The 25406-nt window shown below is 40.7% G+C and overlaps 4 protein-coding genes across 10 annotated transcripts; 1 reads left to right on the forward strand and 3 right to left on the reverse strand.

Annotated features, from left to right (window-relative positions):
• Positions 1-138: 138 nt before the first annotated feature.
• LOC103707514 (ACT domain-containing protein ACR3-like) lies at positions 139-8818 on the reverse strand. Of its 3 annotated transcripts, XM_089924132.1 has the most exons (10): positions 7110-8818; positions 3971-4392; positions 3677-3809; positions 3404-3485; positions 3253-3298; positions 2033-2147; positions 1825-1892; positions 1047-1742; positions 792-899; positions 139-656 (listed from the first exon to the last, which is right to left on the reverse strand). In XM_089924132.1, exons 3-10 carry the CDS (start codon positions 3702-3704, stop codon positions 270-272), a joined length of 1530 nt encoding a protein of 509 aa, XP_089780258.1. In that variant the 5' UTR covers positions 3705-3809; positions 3971-4392; positions 7110-8818; the 3' UTR covers positions 139-269. The 3 variants fall into 3 exon arrangements, with proteins under 3 accessions (XP_089780258.1, XP_089780259.1, XP_026660629.4); XM_089924133.1 differs by lacking the exon at positions 7110-8818 and having other exon boundaries at positions 3601-3809; positions 3971-4403; XM_026804828.4 differs by lacking the exons at positions 792-899; positions 7110-8818 and having other exon boundaries at positions 3971-4507.
• On the reverse strand, positions 6612-12715 carry LOC120111143 (uncharacterized). The gene is made up of 3 exons (XM_089924134.1): positions 9662-12715; positions 8694-8947; positions 6612-7358 (listed from the first exon to the last, which is right to left on the reverse strand). The coding sequence occupies exons 1-3, from the start codon at positions 9833-9835 to the stop codon at positions 7226-7228; spliced, it is 561 nt and encodes a 186-aa protein (XP_089780260.1). The 5' UTR covers positions 9836-12715; the 3' UTR covers positions 6612-7225.
• Positions 12716-13388: 673 nt separating this feature from the next.
• Positions 13389-18776, reverse strand: LOC103707515 (methyltransferase). Of its 5 annotated transcripts, none has more exons than XR_015967119.2 (9): positions 18381-18776; positions 18169-18242; positions 17163-17305; positions 17022-17068; positions 16821-16929; positions 16554-16615; positions 15704-15856; positions 13817-13977; positions 13389-13667 (listed from the first exon to the last, which is right to left on the reverse strand). XR_015967119.2 is itself a non-coding variant. In XM_008792038.6 (9 exons), the coding sequence occupies exons 1-8, from the start codon at positions 18564-18566 to the stop codon at positions 13826-13828; spliced, it is 888 nt and encodes a 295-aa protein (XP_008790260.4). In that variant the 5' UTR covers positions 18567-18773; the 3' UTR covers positions 13389-13680; positions 13817-13825. The 5 variants fall into 5 exon arrangements, 4 of the variants coding, with proteins under 4 accessions (XP_008790260.4, XP_008790261.4, XP_008790259.4 ...); XM_008792038.6 differs by having other exon boundaries at positions 13389-13680; positions 15704-15818; positions 18381-18773; XM_008792039.6 differs by having other exon boundaries at positions 13389-13595; positions 15704-15818; positions 18381-18772.
• Positions 18777-20257: 1481 nt separating this feature from the next.
• Positions 20258-22142, forward strand: LOC103707516 (protein PHLOEM PROTEIN 2-LIKE A10). Its single transcript, XM_008792040.6, has one exon. It carries the CDS (start codon positions 20465-20467, stop codon positions 21716-21718), a length of 1254 nt encoding a protein of 417 aa, XP_008790262.4. The 5' UTR covers positions 20258-20464; the 3' UTR covers positions 21719-22142.
• Positions 22143-25406: the final 3264 nt, after the last annotated feature.

Raw genomic sequence — 25406 nt, forward strand, 5'->3', positions numbered from 1 at the left:
GTTATTAGCAGCACGTGGTTATAATTTCATAGGGCGATTGTTCTTTCCAATTGTAGCTCTAGCAACGCTTCCATCGGAATTTCTGGATTTGACCCAAAACTGGCCCACGCCGACGATGAGGAGAGTAATGTTTTCCAATTTGTACAAACTAAATCCCAATTCTTATATTAAATAACATATTCACAGACCTGCACTGCAATCGAAAGAGCCAGCAGTAGTAGCCTCCGTCCTATTTATCTTCTGCACACGCTACAATGCGGGTTCCCATCTCATGATCTGATGGACCCAAAGTTGCTCGAGAGTCGCTCGATGCGCGACCATAGTAGGCTACCCAGGGAAACCTTGGGGCGGTCTTCCTCCAGACTCCTGTTTCTTCTTTTTGGCGACGGATCCTTGCTCTTCTTGATAGGCGGCCATCCTGGATTCTCCTTGATCTCCAGGCTGACACTCCCACCGATCTCTCTCCTCACGGCCACCATCCTCTCCGGGTCCACCCCGCCTCCATAGGCGTCTGTGACGTAGAACGTCCCCACTGCCGTCTCCCCTCGTGTCGCACACTCCGCCCTCGTCAGCGAGAGGCCGTTCTCTCGGAGCACCCGGGTGACATCAGATAGCAGCCCCGGCCGGTTCCTCGTGCACAAATCCAGCCTCAATCCCTGTCAAGTGTTCAAACTGTTATCAGTTTCTAGCTAGCATTATTCTCAACTCTGGATCACAAACATCATATACACCAAACGCCTCTCTCTCTCTCTCTCTCTCTCTCTCTCTCTCTCTCTCATTTTTCAACTCACGTGAGAGACCCTCCGTTCCACGGCAGCCACCAAGCACCGGGTGACCCTCTGCCGCTCGCTCTCTGTATCCAAAATGGTGCACCCGTCCATGTGCCGGATATAGTACTCCTGCAGCAGCCCCAGTACTCACGGTCACGCATACGTCAATATAGATACCGCGTATCCCTTGTTATTGCGGGACTGGCGGCGGAAAAATCAAGTTTGAATAGGTTCGTTTATTTTATATATGCTATCTATCATTAGTACTCATTTTACCTGTAGGGCGAGAGGCCCGTGGGAGCTGACGGCGGCATGGAAGACGAGGTACTGCATGTCGGTGAGGGTGCAGACCGTGTCGAATAGGAGCTTGGGGCGATCCCGGCTCCTGACATTCACCACCGAGTACCCTCTCTCCATCCAGCTGTCGATGGACACCCTCGTCTCCATCCCCATCGACGATGAGGGCAGCCACCCATTCCTCCTGACCTCGATGTTGGCCGCCGCGAACTGGTCCGCTTCGGCCGGCGGCGGGGGCGGGCCGGCCTCGTAGTCGCGGTCCTCGCGCATCAGCTGGTGGAGACGGCGCTCGGTGTGGACGCGGCCGGGGAAGGGGCCGAACACCCGCACCCAGCGGCGCTCGCAGGGGCCCTGGTGGGCCCACACGACGCTGTCGACCTGGTCCTGGATGTGGGCCAGGCGGGCCGCGTCGGTGATGGCCCGGCCGGTGGACCGGTCGGCGACGTAGGCGATGCAAGCGGCGCGCTGTTTGTGGGTCCAGACGTGGACGGCGACCACGTAGCAGGCGAGCGCAGTGACGACGGCCGAGATCTCCGATAGGAGGCCCGGCCGGTCGGCGGCGGTCAGCTCGAGCGCGGTATGCTCCGAGGCCAGCCGGTGGCCGGGGCCCACCAATTTCCCCAAGCACGTCCGCACCTCCCCGGGGCCCGCTCCGCTCCGCTCCACCACCAGCGACTGTATCATCACTCATCATCAACATTTTGTAAAGCAGCGAAATAAAAGTATAGTATAACAGCTTTTTTTGATTTTAGAATACCTTCTGGATGTAGCGGATGAGGGTGGGTTCTGCGAGTTTCCTGCCGAGGTGGTCCGTCACGTGGAACACTGCACCACCACCGACGTATATTTCAGCCAGCTGCCGGTGAAAAATAAACACCTAGATGCCGTGTTGGCTGCCTATCGGGCCAAGAACACGAGTGGGGATTCTATATTTCTATAGATAGAGAGAAGGTAACGGCGTATACCATCCATAAGCCATCCACCGTCGGATGAGATGTAGGATTTGGAGATGACGAGGTCGAGCTCGCTGAGGACCTGTACCATGTCCAGCAGTATCCCATGCCTGTTGGCGCTGTCCACCTGGATTGCGAGAAGCCGAAAGCTTTTCACTATTTTTATCTCTTCAATAAGAAACCAATGTATTTGTCTATCTATTTAGATCTGTGCTCCTTTTATTTCATGAGATAAGTAAAATGGCGGGAGTTCCATTAAGACATTGCGATGCCTTCGTTAACACAAAGAAAACATCCAAGTGTCTCTTTTTTTATATATATTTTTATCAAGCAACTCATAGCGTGAGAAACGTAGCAGTCATTTGGCAAAGAATTCACTAGTTAAAGTCGTTAAGTTAACGGATAAACCTCGCGGTAGATCCGTTACGCTATATCGATGGAAAATCTGAATTCCAGCTTAGAGAGACTTCAACTATTTAGTCGGTTAAAAACAAATAATCAAATGTTACCAAAAAAAATAAATAAATAAAACGACGCTTCTGGTGGGCCAGTGATGACACGTGGCAAATCACCATCTAACAGAATTCCAATAAGAGTTGGGGTATGATCCCTTGCCTTTAAGATGGGGGGCATTTGGTATGGGATGATCGTCCTAGGATCAAAGATGATGTGGGTGGAGGTGATGAGATCACCGCGTTTGGTTGCACCACGGTGATCTTATGTGGCAATGATCTTAAATCACCTCTACTCCTCAAATCATCTTCTAACTCGATAATGGGATATCCGTTCTTGAGGTCGGAAATTCACTAAAGCAGTGATCCTGGATTGAAAATTAAAAACAAAAATATCCCTCAAAATTGATATATATATATATATATATATATATATATATATATATATATATATATATATATATATATATATATATATTATAATGTTGATATTATATATTATATTAATAATATATATTATATTATAATATATTACTAATCATATTGTTATTCTATTACTAATCATATTATATTGTAACGAATGGCCGCATATCACCGGGTCCCGCTGAGATCCCACAGCCACAAAAAGACGTGGTTCTCTCTCATTATCTCATCACTGCCACCCGAACCCTCGGAAGCCAGGATTCGTCAAAACTACTAGGATTCGCCGCTATCACCGGATTATTAATTTTTTTTTAAAAAAAAAACAAAGGGAAAGGGGGATAGGAAGCTGTCGGGTACCTTTACAAGGGTGCAGTCTTCACACGTCTCGTTATCGACACAGACTCTGGATCGAGGACCACCACCACAGATTGAATTAAACTTGTTAAAAAGGAACAATAGATTCCGCAGAACAAAGAGATTGAAGTTGAAGAGGAGAGAGATGGTGGACCTGGGAGGATGGATCCGCTCGATGAGGGAATCGTAATCGGGGTCGAAGTAAGGCCCGTACGACGCTCCTCCTCCTTCCATCCCTGAAAGCAAAACGAAAAGCAGATCGCATTCTCCCATAAGAAAAACCTCCTTGATTGTATTGAAAATCGCGTATTGCAGACGTTTCCACATAAAATTGAAAAAGAAAATGTATACCAGTGGCAAAAACCCCAAAAGTAAAGTAGATCTTTAATTCGAGAAAGTCAGCAATGCAGCAGTGATTCAGAATCACCTCTCTTCTCTGTTCTCTGAAGTGCCATGCGGATCGGAGAATCCACCACGATACTGATATATCTCTCGTGCGGTAGGGCCAAGGACAGACCCCAGAGAACGATGGATCCCTGAGGAGAAAGTTAGGCTGGATCCTAGAAAGAGAGGAGAAAGTTAGTTAGGGAGGAAAAGAAAAAGAAGAGCAAAAGAAAAGAAAAGAGTATGGGGCTGGGAAAGAAGACAAGAAAAGGAGACAAAGAACGAAAGCCTAACAAACAAAACAGAGGAACGGTAGGAGGAGGAGGGCAGAACGAACCAGAGCTTGTCCCGTGCGCCCTTCTCTTCTTCTCTTTTTCCTCCTTTCTTTCTAATCTTCCTACCTTTCTTCCTCCCTCCCTCTCTCTCTCTTGCGCCCCTCCCTGAATCCTCCTCCGAAAGAGTGCGGGATGAGATAGAATTTATTTATAGGCGTCGCGACGCGAGAGGCGGAGAGAGAGCGGCGGGATCCATCTGGCTGCATCTGCCACGGAACCGGACACGTGTCGTGGTGGTGCAGGAGAGCTCCATTGCCCGAGCGCGGCGGCTCGCTCCGTTAGAGCGACACCCTCGGACACGTGCTCTTTGACGGGGTTCTCCCTATCCAAGCTCCCGTGAACATTACGCTCGCTCAACATGCGCCTATCATCACCACACGTGGCGCCGCTCTAAAATCACACGCCCACACCATGTCTTCTTTTTCTTCCAAAAAAATATATATTAGTTACAGAATTCGCTCTAAGATAGATTTATACTAGTCATTAACAGCAATTATAACGAAAAGTAATGAAAACAGATGCTCGAGGCACCGCATGCCTGGAAAGAGGGAAAAAAATAAGTCATCTAAAAATATCTGAAATATTATCTTATCCAAATGAAAAAGCAAAAGATGCCACTAACAATTATTATTTCAGAAATATAATGGTCATAACTCACTAAAACAAAAACATATTTGACTGTTATTCAAATTCTGTTATTAGTATTTACAATATAATATGAGGCCTTCAAAACCATTATAATTACCATTATAGCTGTTGTGTTAAATATTAGGGACAGCTTTATTAAAACAATTCTAGTCACACTTGTAGTTTTCAAGCATTTTGTTCCTACGTGGCATTGTTAAATGCCCGTTTCAAGTTGTTTCAAAATCTAAAAGCTTTATCTTTTGGATTCAATCATGCAACATCACATCAAAGTCATTTAAGACAAAAAAAAAAGAAGAGAAAAAACAATTGCCATCAATTATCTAATTCCGTGTATTAATCAAATGATTAAGTGAATAAAAATCAACATTTGATGTTGATAAGCGTTAGGCTTGTAAAACATTTGCTTCGTACAGTTATCAAATAAGTATGCAAGCAACGATACGTGAACAAATTTCTGTGTTCCACTTTGGATGTTAGCAGACTTCCAAAATCTTCCTTTGCTAACAAGCGGTTGTGAATGAACTGTATCATGAGGTGTGCGAAATTTCGTATGATAGATTTAGAATGATAAGAACCATATCTGTTGGAAAACTCTAATAGCTCCATTATGGCATTCACACAAAACCCTTTCTCTTGTCATCACCTTTCAATTTTTAAGGTAATAATTTCGTGCCATGCTAGTATGCTGTCAATTCGGACTTATCTCGCTACTGTGCATGCCAACAAGATGACAGCAGGAGTCGAAATGCTTAGCACTGCAGCATGAGATCAGACTTAGATTGAGTTCAAATAAAGGAACATCAAATGATTGATTGATATCAACGATTGGTCGAAAGCTCTTCGTATTACATTTGAGGCATAGGCAACAGAAATATCTGTGCAACAGACAAACACGCTAACTTCTCATGACCAGAATGATGAATCAGATGATTATCCAATTGGTCAAAAATATTTAAGAAAACTCTACAGATATGGTTCTAGAAAGAGATTAACGGCTGGGAAAGGTCCCAAATAAATGGATACACGCATTAGATCATCATGGATATGGTTCTCCATGATATCTCCTAGATAAGATGCACCACTGACTTCAACTGTCTTTTCAACAGAGATATTTTACGGATGTTTGGGACCTAAGATGCTTTACCTTGAAGCTAGGACTTAAAAGCACGACAGCCTGACATTTTCAGATATCATGGATGGATTGACGCGTCTTCAGCTGCCATCACACATGCACAAAAAATACGTCACCAGCTAAGCCCTTCTACAAGAAGCAAGACACTGAGACATTGGTTTTTAAAGATAAAAAGATAGTTTGACTGCTATAATCTAAGACTTAGAATGAAATTAATTTTTCTAAAAAACGAGGAGAAGAAAATAAGGATAGGCAACTAAATTCCAAGCAAACCTGGTTCGGAACCCAAGCTCCCTCGATAGCTTTACTTACCACAAAATGATCCATGCTCGGATAACATGATCGGGGTCAGCAACAGTAGGCTTGATTTAATTAATTGGGCATCAATTCATATCTTATACAATATCTCAAATGTCTAAATATGAACTAAAATTAGGGCTCTTAATTTATGACGTAGTTCGGACTTTTCACAAAAGGAAAACAAAAGGTTCTGCCACAGCATAAGCGATGGTTTTAGAAATATATGCAGGATGTTGTTGGGCTTGATTTGACTGGCATTATCCTTAGCACGCAGCCGATCAGCTAACAGCTTCAATAAACCTACAAGAATCTACCTGTGCCAAACTTGAGGGTTATTGGACCTGAGCCATTCGCTGGTACAGCTCAGTGCAGCTTGACTTGTGGACACCCCTAGCAAGGCTAGCATTAAATTATGGACCCTTGAGAAGATGTTGGCACTCACCTTCTTCAATAATGAAGTAACTTAGTTGAGAAACAGGGAAATGAAATTAAGGGACAAAACAATCCTGCAACTCTGAGAGAATCTAGAACAAAGATAACAAATTAATCTTGGTCGCAGAATATGAAAGCCAAAAGTGTACGTTTCATTCATAATTAGTATTTAGATCTTCTTAATGTTGATAATCATTAAACTGTCAAAACATACAAGCAGAACAACAGCAGAATAGTGCAAATGTGTCTTTAGGTCATGACATGAGCGAAAGTAGCGAGAACAATAACAAGAAACTGAAGGAAAATTTGACAAGACTGTGACGTTACTTCAGTCTATCTGAATCAGGTGCCTGATATTTTTGAGAAGGGATGCCGAAGAAAGGTTTCAAACTGAAATCATGTGAATCTTATTTTATTTCTAAATCATATGACTGGAAGTATTGGCTGCTCTGGTAGACAACTGTGGTTTCCCAGAGTGAAGGGCATGCATCAAAACAATGTTCTAACAACAGCCACCTATGTTGTTAACACAAAATCATATCAATGAAGTATTGGCCAGCTTGATTAGATAACTATGTTATGAAGTCTATGTGATGAAGAATAATACATGCTAATCAAGGAGTACAAACCTGAACTGGATCTGATATCATCCCTTGCATTCATTATCGAGTAGGGTTGTGCTGGAGGGAACTTCAATGCTACCACATGATGGAGTTTAGACGATAAGGGAAGCACATATTTCCCATCAGTAATCCTCTATATTAGGCCTAGCAAACCCCTCCTGTGGAACTGCAGCCTTGATTTGCATAATTAGTCTCATAACCCAGGCCTGCAATTTGGACCCTAGCATCTGATAAAACCCAGTAGTTGGTATCCATCTGCAAAACAAAGTAGACTTCTTATATAATGCATAATATACATTTGGTAAATCATTATAAATTAAGGAAACCATTTAGTTCAAAACTGAAAGGCAGCATTCTCACCATACTTCACAAAATAAAGAAATAAATACGGGGGCTGAACATCTTCACAATAAATAGCAATGACAACACCAGATTGTGGATTTTTTCCTTTTTGGTACAAATGCAAGGACATTTGTTTTAATAACCAGTACCAGATATTAGATCAAAAAAGAGGCAAGAATGTTTTATCTAGAGTTAAAACATGGCAATTTGGTGGATTTAATTTCTGTTCTTTCACATCATTTGGTTTTATCTTAAGGTAAACATGAATCCAAAGTGATATTCTGTATGAATGATTTTTGTTTTCCTGCAACACATTCTTTGGGAAGCCAAACTTCAAATAACTCTCATGCTTGGCAAAAGTCCCGCATGTCACATGAAATAAAGAGGTTTTTCAACAGTATCAACAATCACCTGAGGCACAAATATTAACGATTCAGATTCAAATAATACAAATATACAATGTAAAACAAATGCATATATCCGTAATAATATTTGAGACAAATGCTGACAAGTAATTTTCATCATGAAGCATTCTCATATTATAAAATGGACCATATGTCATGGATGATATTGAGATATATTCACTTTGATCCGATAGCTTTTGTTGCTTTGTGAACTAAAATATATTAATAGGGATAGCAATTATGACATGATTACTAATAGAATGACAAAAATTTGCCCATTACCTTTCTGTACTTGACATCTGAAGGAACAAATTTCATAACTCCACCACCAAAGCCTTTTAAAGAATTTAAATCAGATAATACTTTTCGTTATGTAACAAACTTGAACCTCAACTTCCATCAACTTACCTCTCTTCTCATTTTTGGCCATTGCCACATTTGCTTAAGTATAGGTTGGTCATCAAAGGCAAGGTTTGAAGTATTGGTACTGGCACCCCTACTGATGCGTTACCACTACAGCACTACGGTCATGGATGGGTGCTATATGGTAGTATCAACACACAATATGGGGGTTATACTAGCATTGGTATCATACCAGTATGGGGGTTATACTAGCATCAGTAACTGGTGTGATCCAGTACGGTCGATGTGTACCAATACACACTAATAATTTAACCTTGATTAAGGCTTCCATATGCTCTGTGAATGCCTCAAATTCACTAAGAAATAGTAAGAATATAAGAATGTTCTAGATGACAAGAGCCATTACCAGGTATGGATTTATTGGATCCATGGTGCTATTCAGGACAATTCTGTACCCCTCTGGGGATAATTACTAGCATACCTGGTAAAGAGGAAAGATTTGCTAGAAGCACCAAATAGAACACATATAGGAAAATATTTTCTCCATGTCTTTGCTTCTTCCTGCTTCATCAGGATCTTAGATTTCTGAAGAAATGCCACAAATGCTTTAGCTGCAAATATGGTTCTCTTATAGAAGTACAGATGGAGGTATTGAAAACTAGGTGAAAAACAAATGCTAATAGTATTAGCATACCTGAAAATTTCAAAATGATACTGCACACCAACAAATGAAACCTGAAAGCATGAAGAGCCCTTTGTGTATTTTCCCTTATATGATAAAAGCTACCTAAGACACTTGGGAGGAATTACAGAAAAAGAGCAACCATTAGATATATTATTAACCAATATCTACAAACAACGTATTCATGGCAGTTTGGCGAACACAAGATTTTATAAATGAGAGGCTTTCAGTTTTTTTTTCCTTGGGAGATGTTCAGATTTGCCCTTTGAGGAAAAATTGCCCCAATTAACTCCAAAAATCTGCATACCAAACACGACCAACTACAACTAGTGAATGGTTCAGAATATAAAAGCCACAAGCCACATATCCAATTTCCAGCCTTTATAGTGTTGATTTGCACGAAGAGAATTGTTAAAGAAAACTTGTTAATGTATGTGCATTACTTAAAGTGTTAAAGTCATGCTATTCGCTGGCATACTAATAGCATTGACATCATCATCACCTTACTGTATAATTGGGCCTTGACATATCAAGCTCCCAATCAAAAAGATTTGGTAAAAATTTCAAAGCATTAAGTTAATATTCAAGATAATCAATACATGTAAGTCCCCTCCTAGCCTCCAAGAAAAAAGATGCAGGATTTTCCTTACAAATGTAGTTTGTCAAAGAATATGAAAGCTGAAGCTGAAAAAAGAAAAAAATTACTAAAGAAGTTGTAGCTGTGAAAAATCCAAAAACTGAAATTTTTGGTTGGAGGGACTTCTCACCAATATATGTGTAAAAGTTGGATATTCAGATTTACTGTAATCTGCAACCTTGGACCTGCCGTAGATACTATCTTCTTTTATACTGGTGTGCAGAGAAGAGTGGCAACTGGTAATTACCAAAGGATATCCACAATAATTGTCCACTAAATTGATTTGCAGTTTGATGGCCTTCATTCCTTAGCTTCAAGGGCATAGGAAATGTCATACATCTGATTCATATTATAATCAAAAAATGAAGGTGAGTGGTCTAAACTTTACAACTCATAATTGCTAAAATAGAGTAAATCTTATCTTAGAAGGTTGAAGACATGAGTTAAATATGATTGACAAAGTGTTGATGTGATAAATAATATACTCCTGAGGTATCACATCTCCAATTAGACATGTCAATGCTGTGGAGTTATAGAGACATCTCGAACTGGTGAACCACACACTCATCCTCTATATCCATTGCATTTGCCAGTTCACTGCTCATATAGATGTACATATATTACTGAGATGAAGACACGATCGAGGCTGAGTGTGTGTGCGTGTATATATATATATATATATATCTTCATAGTTGCATCAATCACAATAAAATGGGATCGCTGCCCTTCCTGGCCCTGCTGTAACTATGACCGAGCAGTTCCTAAATCCAGTCACTGAATTCAAAGAGTGCATTTTTGATTCTGCTGCCATTACTCTTCCTGTATCAGGAGAGCATCAATACTCTTCCTAAATCCTGTCACTTAATCCAAGAAGCATAACACTGTTTTCTATTCATTTGTCGAGGCAAAAAAAAACATCAATGCTACCATTAGTTCTTCTAGTGTTTAGCTTGTATCTTCTCTTGCCATAACGAGTATTATATAATCTCCACCTTCTGTTGATGTTATCATCATCAACACAAAGCACAATTGTACTCCCAATGCAGCATAACAAACATAAATTACAACCAAAGAAGAAAGCAAGAATGATTTGCGTTATAGAAATTGAGCGGAACAATCGATCTCCACATGTAATTAACAGTGATTAAATGGTTTCAAAGTGGCATCCATAATTCCATAGATGGGCGTTAACTCACAGGGGTTTTCGTGGAAAGGTTCGCGGCCAAGAAGCAATCGCGATGCTCATCCGGTGTTCGTCGACGCTCGTCGAGAAATCGCCATGAGAAATGGGAAGAGATTGGAATCGATCACGAGGTTTGGCTTGATTCCGGATCGACGAGCGGGGACAGAGGTGAAGGTGGGATTGGGGTTTCGACGGAGGGGTCTCGTGTTGGGTTGGTGAAAGGGGGGAGGGGATTTTTTTCGTAGTTGGAGGGAAAGCGTTGATGGAAGACGAGCGGTTAAAAAGCAGCAAATGGACTTCACGTGGGAAGGCGTCTTCTATTGGTCTTCACGTGATTGGCCATCAATAGATGATGAATAAAAAAAAAATTAAAAACACAAACGAAACGCAGGAAACTTTTCTTTTAGATAGCCGTGATTAAAAATAAAAACTAGGGAGAGGAGGTTTCCCGCCCTAGGAATTAACTGGGATTTTGAAATTTTAAAATAAACAATTTTTTTTTGGTGGATAAAATTGAAAAAAAATTTGATGTGGAAGACCATCGGTGCAGCTAGTAGAATCAAGAGCTATATGAGCTACAATCCAGGGGCACGTACAATTTTGTAATTTTTTTGGAAGATTTTCACAAGTTATCGTGGGATTGATCTTTTTTTTGATTTTTTTTTGCTTAAGTCATAGGTTTGCTCTTTGGGACCAATAAATAGTGTCAAGGATTCCTACCGTATTTGCTGCCCCAGACGAGTTGGTCGATTATAGAATTATCAAATCTTTATTTGTGACTTGATAATTCTTTTCAGAGTGCTTATTACAGGCAGCCGGTGAAATTTTAATTTCTAGAATTTGTGGTAGCTATAAATTTAATTTAAAAGAAAAGTGAAGCCGAGCAACATTTTTGGTTTCAATCCTGCATTTCGCAACGGAAAGGAGAGTGTATACGGAGGGAAAGTCCAAAAAAATAGATGAATAAATAGGTACATAAACGCAATATAAAACGAAACAGCCTGGAGAATAAGAGAATTTTTTTAAAATTTTTCCTGTCAAAAATTAAGCAACATCTTATTGCTACTCTTACAAAAAAGCGATCGGAGAAGGGATGCATTCCATAGCGACACATGTAACGATGGACACGATGAAAGAATGAATGAGATCGTTGTACAGCACTAGTTAGGAGATCTAAAGTGACGAGGGGGGGCGGAGAAAATGAGAGCAACTTCAGGAAGAGATGGAGATCTTGCCGGGGCGATCGGCCGCCTTGAGCGTTTGATCGATGATGCGCTGCGCCCGCAAGCTGCGGATCTTCACCTTCAAGCTGCCGCTCTTCTCCATCCTCGCGTACATCTTACTCTTCTTCTTATTCTTCTTCTTCAGAGATTTCATCACCTTTGCCTTTATAGAATCCACGATGCTCCCCAGCATCAGAGCCACCTTTCCCTCTCTTTCTCTTCCTCCTCCTCGTCTCGAATTCTCTTCCGTTCCTTCTGAATTCATTGCTTGCTTCGTTTGAGTGCGTAGAGATCCGTTCTTCTTCCCCTTGTCCTATATTTATCAATGCGGAAGGGACGGTGGTGGGTGGGTGGGTGTTACGTTTCGATCGACTGTTACGTACATTCCTTCCCGTCGAATAAATTAATCGACTATATATTTATTCGTGGTTAAGGTTGTTAGGGAGTAGCCCGGGTGGTGGTGCGTGATCCGGTGGTCCCCGTAATTATCTGCAGAGACAAAAGCAGAGGGCCGTTACGATGACGACAAAATTGCAGATTTGTTCTGAACAGCTGGATTCGAAATATCTGCTGCAGATCAATCGGGCTGTTCATATGAACTGCTCGGGACTCGGCTCGAGTATCTGATTCTATTCTGCGCCACTTTGTTCAAATGACGTGCAGGTGGGTCCACCGTTCCCCGCTATATTCGCTGCTCCATGGCCGTAGTGCCTTAAGTGCCATGGGGGATGAGATTTAAGATCATGGTCCACGCTCTATTCCAGCACATAAAGGCAAATGGAACAGCAGACTGATTTTTCAAAATTTACTATTTTTTTAATTATTTTTTAAATGTGTCCATACTAAAATTATATAAATCATCCGTTTCAGCAAAATAAATATTAAAAAAAAAAAAAGCTTGTGACGCACAGCAATTCTCACTTAAATCGTGGCAAACCTCAGTAATCCAACTTATATGTGGAATACATATGGGCACGCATATGCAGCACTCTGGATTGTATATAATTGCAAAAAGGAAATCCTTCTACAAAGATGGTTGCGTTTGAAAAATTTATCAAGTTGCCGACTTAAATGGGGACGGTTCTTGTCTTCAGTTGTCCACAGGGCCTCTCTGTAGAGGCAATCAGCTCGTTGTCTGACTTCCATGCATGCATGACCAATGGAGTATTGGATTAGAAGGGATAAGATGGCTAAGGACTCCCCAATAGCTTTACAAGGCTCTGAAAAATTCTGTGCATGCCCTTGAGTGAAATAACAAGTATAGACGGCTCTCCAACAAATCAAATCAACCGATCTGGAAGCTAACTTGCGAATGAAAAGTAAAGAGCTGAATATAATATGAGTGTATGGCTACCTGTGCTTTTCCTTCGGAGGCCTAAGGCGACCAGTCACCAGCAAGATGACAGATACTACATCCTCAAGACACAAATCGTTTAATGATAGCCAAAAAGAAAAAGAAAAAGAAAACAGAGTCCACTTACTTCTTCACACAATTTCTAATGGTTATTCGTTCGAAATTTTATTGAATATAGTGTGCCCTGCACCGATATCATACAATGTATCTCAAAGATTAAGCTCCTTTCTCATTGTGCCAACTGCTAGCTTGCTGCTGAATTGCTCTCTGTAAGCAGGCACCATCCTTAGGCCTAGTGTGGTCTCTGCACAGAGCTGGACAATCATTGCCTTGAAACTTTTTGATGAATCAGAAATTTAGTTTCTTCGCAGTTTATCTGCAATTCAACCCTAACTTCAGGAAGCCAAAAAAAAAAAAAAGAAACTATCAATGCATTCTAACAAACGCATACACAAGGAAGATTCAGAAAAATATTCATTATCAAAACCTCTTGGCAGGCCCACTAACAACTTAATAGTGCTTTACCTATTGGTACTATTGGGGCTTTACTTTTTGAGCATCAGACCATAGCATGAGGGTTGCTAGTAGAGTGATGGCAGCCGTTTCAACTCGCAGTCGGCATGGACCAAGACCAACAGCAGTAGCACCGGCCTTTATCAACAGCTTCACCTCCTCCTCTGTGAAGTCTGAAACAGCAATAGATCTACTATAAGTTTCTTCTCTTTAGAAACCTTTCAGATGGTGCTCAGATGCCCATTATACTACCGTTAAACATCTGCAACGCACACTTAAGAAGGGTGAATGGAGGGAATCACATGTAATCAAGTTCTATTTGTATATTTATGGATATTAAAAACCATAATCCTTTTTTGTTTTATGCGTTTTCTTTTCTCCTTTAAAAAACTGAAAACTGAACTGTGTAAGGTGTTTTAAAAAAAGGAGGGAGCATATATAGGACAGCATTTGCAAACAGGAAGCTCAGTGCCTCACAGAGTCACAGACAGGTAGCTTAAAGTACATCATAATAGAAGGGATAAAGGTAGCGGAGTGGTAAATTTGGTCTCCGTTAAAAAATAACTTCCAGTTTAGTTGATAAGAGGAGACATAAGACAGGAGGGGGGAAATGTGAGAAATTGTTCTTTAATAAACTGAAAAGCATAAATATCCCTCAAGAATTTAACAGTCTTGCATGTGTATATTGATGGTTTTTGAGATTTATGCTTCAACTAAAGTACTAATATTACCATTCCACTGGAAAATTTACCATATCAGATCTGGTGTTCCAATATAAGATCATTTTACAGCATAAAGATATGAAGACGGCCTAAATGAACATCACTATGTAGAGTTTAAAATAATTATTACAAGACACTCCTACCGATCATAAAAGGAAAAGGTCCATTCTGCAGGTTGTGTGTAAAACATTTAAGGCTTTCGGACAAGTATAGGCTCGGAAAATAACATTTTTTAAACCAATCAGGTAAATACTCCCCAAAAAATCAACAAGGCAAAAGCCAGAGTGGGTAGAATGCGAATTTAGTGACAAGTGCATGGTGTAAAGAACGCTAGCTTAATTTGAATATACAAGAAGAAGAAGGATTAGGATGTCAGTCATAAAATTAAAACAGGACTACAGAAGTGGAAATGAGCTTTTAGAGTGTAAGAACATCATGGTATGCTAACTGACTTTATTGCATATATGCACATGTTGTACAGCAACAGTGACAAGGACACCAAAGGAATGCAGCAAAAATGAGCATCTCAGTATGAACATAAGACGGAATACATATTGTAGACAGTTGTGCACACCAGAAAGATCTTAGGAGCAGCAGCAATAGCAGATTTCAAGCAGAGAGATCTTTTCAGATGATCTGGACAGGTATAGTATCGAACATAAACAGTTTGAGAAGACTCGCATTAAAGATCAAAAAGCAGAAGAGAAATCCTACTGCTTGGATTGAAATTCTGAGCACTCCTAATTCATTTGATAGAACTTCACCATAAGTAGGATTAAATGGACCGATAAAATACAAAATATGATTCTGAACATGTATATATTAATTTTACTGAGAATTTTTGTGGTGGTCAATGATCATAGCATCATTTCAATCATTAAGAGGAGGTTCATGACCAAACTCAAGAAAAATTAACTTCAGTCTTCTAAAATAAGGAAAAATATTAATTTTTATAAAATGTAAAAGGAAAGATGCAGCCGAAATTATTATTCTTACTAAGTCTTATGATTAAAGTTTCTCTGACAATAAACTGCTCTGATAATTTAACATGTTAAAAAAGCCTGTTTACCCAGAAGATATGTATCAAGATAACTAAACCATATAGAACAAATAAAGCACGTGCTAGAAAGACGGGAGGTGGGGTGGTGGGGAGAGAGAGAGAGAGAGAGCAACTAACCCCCTTCTGGTCCAACAATCAAAAGCCCACTGGGTTGTCCACTTGATGAGGATAAGACGTTAATAAGAGGAGTTGCTTCTGCTGAAGCAAGAAAAGAGAATTTTGATTTGGCAACCTAGGATCACAAGAAACATGATGCACAATGGTCATAATCTGTGAAGCAAAAACATTCAATTACATTTTGGTCGAACCATGATATGTTAATTTTTTTTTTTAAAAAAAAGAAGCTTAATGTGTCAACAAACTGCACTTATTTTTACATAGCCGGGTTTGCAAGTACTCTTCAAGTCTTAATTATTCAGATACTCCATAATCAAATCTCTACCTAATCCAAATTGATTTTGTTATAACTGGGCATCCTTATCCTGTTTATAATGAAACAAGTCATCTTGGGAGTTCAGCCCTTCCTTATTCCTGAGTTCTAAATGCAAGCTGATTCTTTAATAATTCATTAAAGTTTCTCACTTCCTCCCCACTCCTTTTTCCCCTTGAAAGTTAGTCTTTCCACATTTCCGGTTAAACATTTATGCCATCCCTAGTCTCATTGAATAATGTAAATAGCGTGCACATAATAAGGCTGTAATTTTTTTGAGAAATTTGAGGGCACAAAATTTTGGTCCCCTAAAGCATGGAGAACAATCTCTTGTGAGTACACAAGCTACATATTGCATTTCCTGTTTCATGCTAATCTATGTTACAGGTAAAACATCTAAGCTCCTGAATAATAAAAGGTATTATGCACTTGTACAAAAGTCATACTATGGTGTAATCCAGTATGAGTTATTTAAATTGTCAAAAAAAAAAAGGATCTAACCCAGTTCTAAAATATTTAGTATCAAAGAGAACTTACAACAGGCAAAAAGCTGTGAAATTTCATAGGAGGATTCAGAATCATTTCATGTAGCCGCTGACCTATGAAAAAGACATCATATGCTGGTGAGTAGAGAAGTAGAGTGAATGAATGATTTGCCACAATCTTGTCAAGAACTTCTGTTCTATAGCATTGACTTGCATGTATAAGAAAAACATAAATTCGTATTACAATGAATCTAAGAAGACAATTTATACATGCATACATGCATGCACTTGAAAAGAAAAAATCAGAAGAAGTGATTACTCTGTTTAACTGCAGCTAATATGACACGCTGTAACCTGTCTACCCGATTTTCTGTAATTGTAGGAGACCTCTCTGTCAGCAGGGGTGTTACACTACTAGCTCCCAATTCCTTAACAAATGACAGCAAATAACTAAGCCACTGCATCTGCAAATTTCAGTATAACAAAATTCTCCACATTTCACAAGTAGAAAAAAACATACAGTGCATTTCTCAATAAGCCAGTCAGCCCGACCACCTTTCAAGGTACCTGAAAGAACATAGCAAGAGATACATAGAAAAAAATACACAAATAGTATGGTAATGAAATTGAGTTTTTTTTTCGAAACACAAGTAAGACTCACCAAAAGCAGCAAATACATGCCACTGAATGCCCTGAGGAGCAATTATTTTTGGTTCCTCTAAAGCCATGACATCTAAACCAGTCCGATCAACTTTCTGTATGCAACCCTCAACTAGACCACCTATCCCATTGAAGAGCTCCACCCTTGCATTTTAGTACAGGAAATTCAGAAAAATGCTTACCAGTATCGAGAATAATTGTATCCAACCACCAACAGAGATGAGATCTGCCTACGATTATATTCAAGCATCAAAGGTAGAACCTAGGCATTGTCAAATATTATTGTATGAGAGTCGTTTCAAATATGATGACATAAAATGTGAATTAGTAGGCTAACGATCTACCCAACTAATAACCTATTTAGTTCAGCCAACACTTCTCCCCGCCTAAGAAAGAGGTATCTGTGGCTCATGCTGCACTTTGTTCTAGCACTCCTCTCTCTTCAAATCTTGGAATCTTGCTCTCTACTTTCTATTCACAATATTTTCTGAGAGCTTCACTGCTCCACTACACACTTGCACCAGATCTTTTCTAGGAAAAATATTCTAAATCTGAACATTTATCTTTCCTAGGAAATATATGTTGCTGACGAGCTTAATGAATTACCAATAAGTATCCACAATATGTAATATGCCATGCATCCTCTACGACCTCCTTTGTATAACCGCTCATTTGAGCATAAAAATATACAACTCGAATGCATTACATTAGATCACTCGTCTATCCTATTTCCAAGTTTCCATGTTCTACTAGTACATGGGACCTTATGCCGTTGATCATTTCATCCCCTAAAACCAAGCTGGTAATCACTGCTTACCATCCTAATTTTTTCATCCTTCTTGGTTTTGCTGTTTTCTACTTCACTTCTCAATCCATAATATCCCGACCATATACTCCCTAAAATTCCAAAATAACCCTCGTAAACGATCGCACTTTGATGTTAAACTCTCCACATTCGAACCAAGAGATCAAGCATCACTTGAACTCACAGTAGATAAAGAACAAACCTGTCATTCACACCCAGGCGCAAGACCCTCGTCATGTGCCAGGACTCGTCACCTTGAACCCGAACAACACTTCCCTGTGCCAATATAACAAGGAAAGAAGATGGGTTGACATGAGGGAAAAAACAGAGGAACCGAGTGTTTGTAGAAATGCCTACAAAAAAAATGCGATACAATTAGAGCGACAGCACGGAGAGAGGAGTGCAGAGACGTGCCTTGGATGAGGGAAGGGATGGGGAGTGGAATCGAGGGAGACCGCCACGGGCTTGGCTCGCAGCTGCATCGGACGATTGGGCGCGGAGGCTCCGCCATGAGAGGCAGAGGAGGCCAGGAAATGGAGTTCGTGCGGCGGGAGATGGCATTCCTGTCCTCGCGTTACTCCCCAGTAATAATCCACCCATGAACGATAGGTCCAGCTATGAAGGGAATTTGGATTTTGGAGACGATGCGGTTTATAGTTGGGGAAACCCAACACGGGGGCGGGCGTGGGAGATTAGGCTGGGTCGGATTGAATTGGGACTTGATTAAGCTAGATTAGATTGGATTGGGGCTGGTTTGAGCTAGTTTAGGTAAAGGACTGGGATGGGTTAGGAGATAGGTCATCGATGGGGTTGGATTGAGTGGAGCCAATGCAGAATTTTTTATTTTTTATTTTTTTTGGCGCACCGGCATCTCATGAGGAATCAAAATATAAAATATGGGCTAGTCCCCTCGGAATGGAGTCAGTGCCATTCCAAAAGAAGACCTCGGAATGATGTACTGCGAAGGAGGCGACCCAGTTTGCCGCACTGCTCACCTCCTAAAATACATATATGACTCTAAATAAGTCGAGACTCTCCAACATGTGGCAAACATTTTAGGCCAGTGGGTGTAGATCTGGCCTGGCATGCCCACACCTGATCCACTTAATCACTGTGGCCGAATCGTCCTTCAACAATATCCGCCGAGCCTCTAAGTGCACTCTGGCATGAACGAGGCCAGTTGGAATAAAATATGACCGTTTGATTCAGAGCTAATTTTCTTTTAGGCTTAGCCAGTTGGAGCCGATCACTGGTACACACTTGTGGATCATATGTTTTGTATTTAGGGACTAGTTCTCATACGAAGATCCATGTGAATGTATATTTTGTTCTATCTTGATTCCTGACTATGTATTGGATATATTTTAAATATTTATATAAAATTAAAATTTTTAAAAAATGTCTTCTAGCTAGGAGTAAGATTTTGGATTGCGGCAACTAAGCCTCTTTATCCCAAGTTTATTCTCTGATAACTTGCTACCCAAGAAGGTATTTATGATCTGTTTTAATAAATTATTAAATGACCTAGCTACCCCATAAATTTTTGCATGATTAAGTTGTTGACTTGCCTTTCTCATTAAAAAACCAACTGTTAGTTTTGACACTCCAAAATACTACTCAAGAATTAGACTCAGTTGGACATCCATTCACATAAGCCACATTAATTTCTCCCATGCGGTGATATTGCGTAGTGTCGCATCCAGTGTGAATGAAACTGGCATACGTCGTCGATGGTTGGATGACCGCGACATTCACCTACCATGATGCACCCAATTAACAGCCCCCTACTATTCGTCAACCAACGAAGTTTCCAATCCCTCTCGCACCTCTTTCCGCCTCACGAAATTCCCAAAATACCCCTAACCACCCATTCTCAGCGGCAAACCAGACAAGGAAAATAATTAAATAAATCCGCAGAACACTAGACCAACCTCGCGGTGAAAACTTCTGCGCAGACAAACTTCTATGCGGAAATGATCTCATGTGCGTTCGAGAGTCCGAACCAATCACGAATGGCAGATCTCATCCCGCATACATATTTCTTAGCGCGCGTTGACCGCGTTGTTCTGTTATACGGATGGCGTGGAATATCACAACCTCCGCCTTGGTGCTTTCGTTCACTCACCTCTCCCTCCCTCCGTCCAAGTCAACCAGTCAACGCGCTAATCCATTTCGATCACAAAAGAAGAGCGGTAACCACAACCAGCCTCGACTTTTCTAAAGTACCAAAATACCCTTAGGGCTCCCAAAATTCGGTCATCTCGGACCTCCTGTCTATTTCTCCTTGTCCCTTCTTGAAGGGAACGACCGTAACGACTTTAATATATCTGAAGGAACCATTATATTTCCCGCTGGAAAAGCCGTTCCATTTCGCAACCATCCTCCGCCCTCCGCTCTTTGCGACGGCCGCTGATCTCGAGAACCCCAACCCTCCCATGCCCGAAATTCTAGGTCCCAATACCAAAACCCTAGGCTAATCCCTATCGATCCCTCCCCCTATGGCTCTCCGATTCGGGGACTCGGTGCTGGATTTCTCCAGGCGACGCCGGCGGTGGTTCCTCCTCCTCGCCGCCGCCGGAATCTCGAGCTACGGCGCCTATCGAGTCTACCACCTCCCGTCCGTCTCCAGGAAGCGCCAGAAGCTCGCCAGTATCCTCAGAGCCCTGATCTCCGTCGCCGCGGCGGCGTCCTCCGCTGCCGAGACCGTCAATCTCGTCTCCGCCGACTTGAACCTGTTTCTTCGGTCCGATTCCGACGGGATCCCCACCAGCTTGAGGCAAATCTCCAAGATCGCCAGGTCGGAGGAGTTCTCCGGCTCGATTTCTCGGGTTTCCGAGGCGCTCACCGTCGGGCTTATCCGAGGGTTCGCGAAGGCTGAGAGCACTGAATTGGAGCCGCGGAGAAGCTCTTCTACCTTCTCCAATCGCCTTCTCGATAAGCTCTTGTCCAACGCCGGATCCGGCTTCGCCTCCGTGGTGGTCGGGAGCTTCGCGAGGAACCTGGTGCTTGGATTCTACTCCAAGGAGTCCGCCGGCGAATTGGGGAATCGGACGGCTGGGGTTTCAGGGTTGGATTCGGAGTCGCCGGCGGTGCCGGAGTGGGTCCAGTTGATTTGCGGCGACAAGTGCCGGGAGCTGATTGCCGATTGTATTCAGCTGTTTGCGAGCACGGTGGTGACGGTGTACCTTGAGAAGACGATGGCGATCAATGCCTACGATGAGATCTTCTCCGCCCTCACCAATCCGAAGCATGAGGCCAAGGTGAAGGATGTCTTGGTCTCTGTTTGCAATGGCGCCGTGGAATCTCTAGTCAAGACTTCGCATCAGGTGATGACCACCTCGAGCTCGAACTCAAGCTCAAACTCCCCTGTGGCCGGACTGGAAGCTGTTGATAAAAAAGACGAAGTCTGTAACGAAAAAGGTAGGAAATCTTCGTTGCATAAGAAGCTAAAGGGTGATGGTGGGTGGGTCGACCATGTTTCATCCACATTGGCAGTTCCGAGCAACAGGAGACTTGTTCTCGATGTCACGGGGAGAGTGACCTTTGAGACAGTGAGGTCTTTTCTTGAATTCCTGCTATTGAAGCTCTACGATGGAGCGAGGAGCAGTGTCAGTGTTGTCCGTGAAGAGGTGGTGGAGAGGGGTTTGGAAGTAGTGAGGTATGTCAGTGCCAAGTCCATGTCGATATTTACAATGTGTCTAGCCTTGTGCTTGCATGTGTCGATCGGTACGAGGCTTTTGATGCCAGCTTAAGCGGGATGCAATTGTCTTGCCAAGTGAGCTCCAGTTGTTGTTGTATGTAAGAATTCTCTCTTATTGCTTCAAGTAGACTACAATTCCACGTTGCAGGGAGGAAAGAAAATTTAGTTTATAGAGGTTACTGATAATTACCGTTATCAAAAAAAATCTGGTTGTCCACATGTATTGAATTGCTGATGCACAAATGTATTGAATGCGCTAAAATTTTTTGTGATTTCTGGTCCTGATCATAATAGTGTTTGTTGGGTTTTATGGGAAAAAGGGGCTGATGTTGTTTACACGAAATGGGACCCTGTATGTGTAAATGGGCATATAAGTGACAAAATTTAAGGGGACCTGACAAAAGAAAAATTGTGCTCTAGGAGTTTCATGAAGATTGATAATACACTATGTATTGAACTTTGAAAGTTACTTACTATTTGTGTTTCATTTTTTCGATAATATCTTGCTTATTTTTGTTTTCTGAAAGCAAATTCTTTCTATTCCATGATTGATCTATGTTGGATTATAACAAATAGCTTTGCTTCCCCTTAAAATGTGGCAATCAGCAGAGCATGGCAATGTGCTTCATGTTGCTGTGGGTAATTGGATCTGGAGACTGAGATGCCTGCATCAGCATATATCATTGCATTTTTGTTATTTTTTGGTGTTGAAACTAAGTTCATTACACGATTGGGTTGGGCACCATTAGGTACATATTCCTTCCAAGATAAGTACAGATGCAATTGACTACTGGAGTCTTAGATATAACCTTCAATTTTGACCTTGTTTGACATTTGAATTGTCTTTGTTAATGGGAACAACAAGATTGCTTGATTAAATCTGATATAATTGATATTTACTATATTGTGAAGAATAGATTGATCTCGAAACTCTTTGTTTCATTTTATCCTTATGTACATAATGATAGCTCACATTCACTTGTGCTGATAGTTTGCAACCTATTTAAACATTGGTTAAACTTTAGGATAATTTGTTTGTTAGTTCTTCTTACCTTTAATCTTCAACTGTTTTATGTATCTGAAGCTGGGAATGCAGCTTCAAAATGTTCTGTTTGGTTATGAGCTCCTCCAACTGATAAAAATTGACCTTGAATGTCGTAACATGCTAACATGCTTTTGTCCTGCTGTTTGAAAGCCATGCCTGACATTGCTTCTGTAATGATCTATTTAAAAATTTCGAATGTTCAGTGTTGTTTTAAACTAAACAATATAGAGTCCTAAACGGCATGACAGAGTCAATGAGAGTATGAATCTGACAATCTTTTTTAAGAGAATTTTGGAAACAGTACTAAATGGCCTAAATTTTATAGTTCTAAGTTATCATGTGGGATTGCCTTTTTCAAGTAGCTAATGGACGATTTTAAAGAGTCATGTTGGAACTATAAATGGCTGTGTTAGATTCTAGATTGTTGCTTTCCTACAAACTTAAGTCCAGTGTCTTGAGGGGTTAGACGAATTTAAATCTTCCAAATAAAACTATCAAATTTGATACTTATGGAAGTGGAGAGATGCATGTGGCTTTTTATGGCCTTATATATAAAAGAGGAGAATGAATATTGGCATCCCACTTTTGTTATTTCTTTGATCAAATTTCATTTGCACTTGTGCTTTGTCCTTGTGGTTTTTGCTTGTGTTCTCTCTTCATCAAGTACTGGAATTGTAGATATCTTTAAATTTGTATTTTCAATCCTCCTTGTTCTTCTTACTCGTCATTATTTTCTTGGTGTTTGAGCTAAGTTTTAAATTGAGTACAATTCTTGGAACACCTTTGTATGGTGACAAAGTAAACCATGGAAGTAAACCCAACAATATGATAGTGAACTGAAAAGCATTAAGTTCAAGCTCTTCATAGGCAAGATTAGCAACTAACTAGGCCACTTGACATCAAGAGGTGATAAGTACGGAGTGATAATCAATATCCACTTGTCAACTAGGTTGTATAGTAGAATCATGTAGGAAGTTTTCTCTGTCAATAGGTAAATGGTATGACAAACTTTAGTTCTGCAATAAGATCGATAGTCTTGTCTCAAGATATATATGCAGATAGTAAATGATCATTTGTTATGGAGTTGCAGTGCATTAGGATGATCAGTGATATCTACAAGTCTATCCTCTCCACTCTGCTGGTTCCTAAAGCTCATTGGTTTGTGCTTGGATTGCTAAGGGTCCAAAGAGGTCTGAATTCAACTGTTTCTGAAAAATTTTAACTACCTAAGATGGACTATGTTGTACTATGGAAAAGGACGATGGATGCTTTACAATGTGACTATCAGTTACAATAATTAATAAGTCTAGATGCATCATGCTCTATCAATCCATTTACTTGAGGCAGGACACCATGTTTACTATGATTTCTGAGTTGGAAGAACTTGGGGTTGATTTGGTATATACTAATGCTTATGATTCTTCAGTGGATGCTCAAATGAAGTGGTGAATCAAATTCAGTTAATCAATGTGACCTGATGCTTCTCAAATAGAGATTTCTGACAGCTTTACTCGGAATTGCTTAACTTGAAAATCTATCTGGGGGCATTTAATAAATGTAAGACTACAAGTCTACAACACAGTAATAAAGTATTACATATTGCCAATGAAAACTACTTTTTGAGGACTTTTAAGTGAGGGATCCACTATGGACATGTTAGAGAAGAAAAGAACAGTGATTCACATGAACCTACATCTAGCTTGCAAACAAGAAGGTTAGATTTAATTGACTCCAAGGACTTGGAAGTCGTAAATGATTAATGTTAATGCATAGAAAGCCTTTTTTTTCTTTTTTCCTTTGCCCTCGAACTTGTGCTAACAATCAAATTGCAGTGTAAAAGACTTTTTGGAGTGCCAAAGTAATTCAGATAGTAATCCAAGGGAGAGCTCTCTTGGACCTAAGGCGAAATTTTCTCTTTCTTGTGCTGGGCGCTCTTTAACATAGAATGGGATGAGTTGCCTTGAATTTTAGAATGGCTGTATCTGTAACAACTCAATCTTGACTCTTTTTTTGGTAGTAACAAGGGCAGGAACCCAACTAAAAACACTCAAAGATACAGCTATTGACATGAGCCAAGAGCTAGATAAGACAAAGTCAATGGGAATATGAGAAAACTGAAGGCTAAGATTCAAGTCGACTCCTAGGTTTGTGAGGAAATCAGCAGGCTGGTTACCTCAGAAAACGTGCGAAGCATGGAAGGAGGACAGTGCCAAGGTCATCAGAATAATGCTGTTTCAGTGTGGATGCTGAATTTATGCTTTGCCTGTTAGCTGTTATTAAGCAAAATTCACATGGTCCTGAGCAACAATTTGCATTCCTTGATAGGATCTAAGGTGCATATGGCGGTCCATGGGTTATCCAATTAATGGTCTTGAGTGGAAATGAACCTCTATATATGGCTCCAGGTTAAGCAATAAATTTAGTTTCTCCTCAATACCCTTCAATTTTTTTTGCCTGCTCGTCCAGTTCATCAAATAACCATGCCTTTCTTGTGAACTTGGGTATTGTTAAGGCTGATTTTTTTGGGATGTTTTCAGTTCAATATGTTTCTTTGAAGTGGTTAGGTAACCTTCTCTTATCCTTGCCAGCTCATGTAATATTTAGTATGACAAATAAATTAAGGCTTGTAGCTTTCCAAGTGACATTATGATGTGTACCATGCCATTTTCCCACCATACGCCCTACTGTAGGAAAA

Source organism: Phoenix dactylifera, chromosome 7 (genome assembly GCF_051530095.1).
Source record: "Phoenix dactylifera cultivar Ajwa chromosome 7, Ajwa_hap1_PhDact_Kaust_v1.1, whole genome shotgun sequence".
NCBI classification, from domain to species: Eukaryota; Viridiplantae; Streptophyta; class Magnoliopsida; order Arecales; family Arecaceae; genus Phoenix; species Phoenix dactylifera.

What these genes read in the sequence shown, in the direction of transcription:
- LOC103707514 (XM_089924132.1), bottom strand. Translation starts at nt 3,704, where the DNA reads ATGGCACTTCAGAGAACAGAGAAGAGAG. An exon ending in AAGACTGCACCCTTGTAAAG is followed by an intron (nt 2,148 to 3,252) that starts GTACCCGACAGC and finishes CTCGCAATCCAG; the next exon opens with GTGGACAGCGCCAACAGGCA. An exon ending in TCATCCGCTACATCCAGAAG is followed by an intron (nt 1,743 to 1,824) that starts GTATTCTAAAAT and finishes GTGATGATACAG; the next exon opens with TCGCTGGTGGTGGAGCGGAG.
- LOC120111143 (XM_089924134.1), bottom strand. Translation starts at nt 9,835, where the DNA reads ATGAAGGCCATCAAACTGCAAATCAATTTAGTGGACAATTATTGTGGA. An exon ending in CAACTTTTACACATATATTG is followed by an intron (nt 8,948 to 9,661) that starts GTGAGAAGTCCC and finishes TCATGCTTTCAG; the next exon opens with GTTTCATTTGTTGGTGTGCA. An exon ending in AAATCTTTCCTCTTTACCAG is followed by an intron (nt 7,359 to 8,693) that starts GTATGCTAGTAA and finishes TTTGTTTTGCAG; the next exon opens with ATGGATACCAACTACTGGGT.
- LOC103707515 (XM_008792038.6), bottom strand. Translation starts at nt 18,566, where the DNA reads ATGGGTGGATTATTACTGGGGAGTAACGCGAGGACAGGAATGCCATCT. An exon ending in GGCTTATTGAGAAATGCACT is followed by an intron (nt 16,930 to 17,021) that starts GTATGTTTTTTT and finishes TCATTTGTTAAG; the next exon opens with GAATTGGGAGCTAGTAGTGT. An exon ending in GATTGTTGGACCAGAAGGGG is followed by an intron (nt 13,978 to 15,703) that starts GTTAGTTGCTCT and finishes TTGCTGTTTCAG; the next exon opens with ACTTCACAGAGGAGGAGGTG.
- LOC103707516 (XM_008792040.6), top strand. Translation starts at nt 20,465, where the DNA reads ATGGCTCTCCGATTCGGGGACTCGGTGCTGGATTTCTCCAGGCGACGC.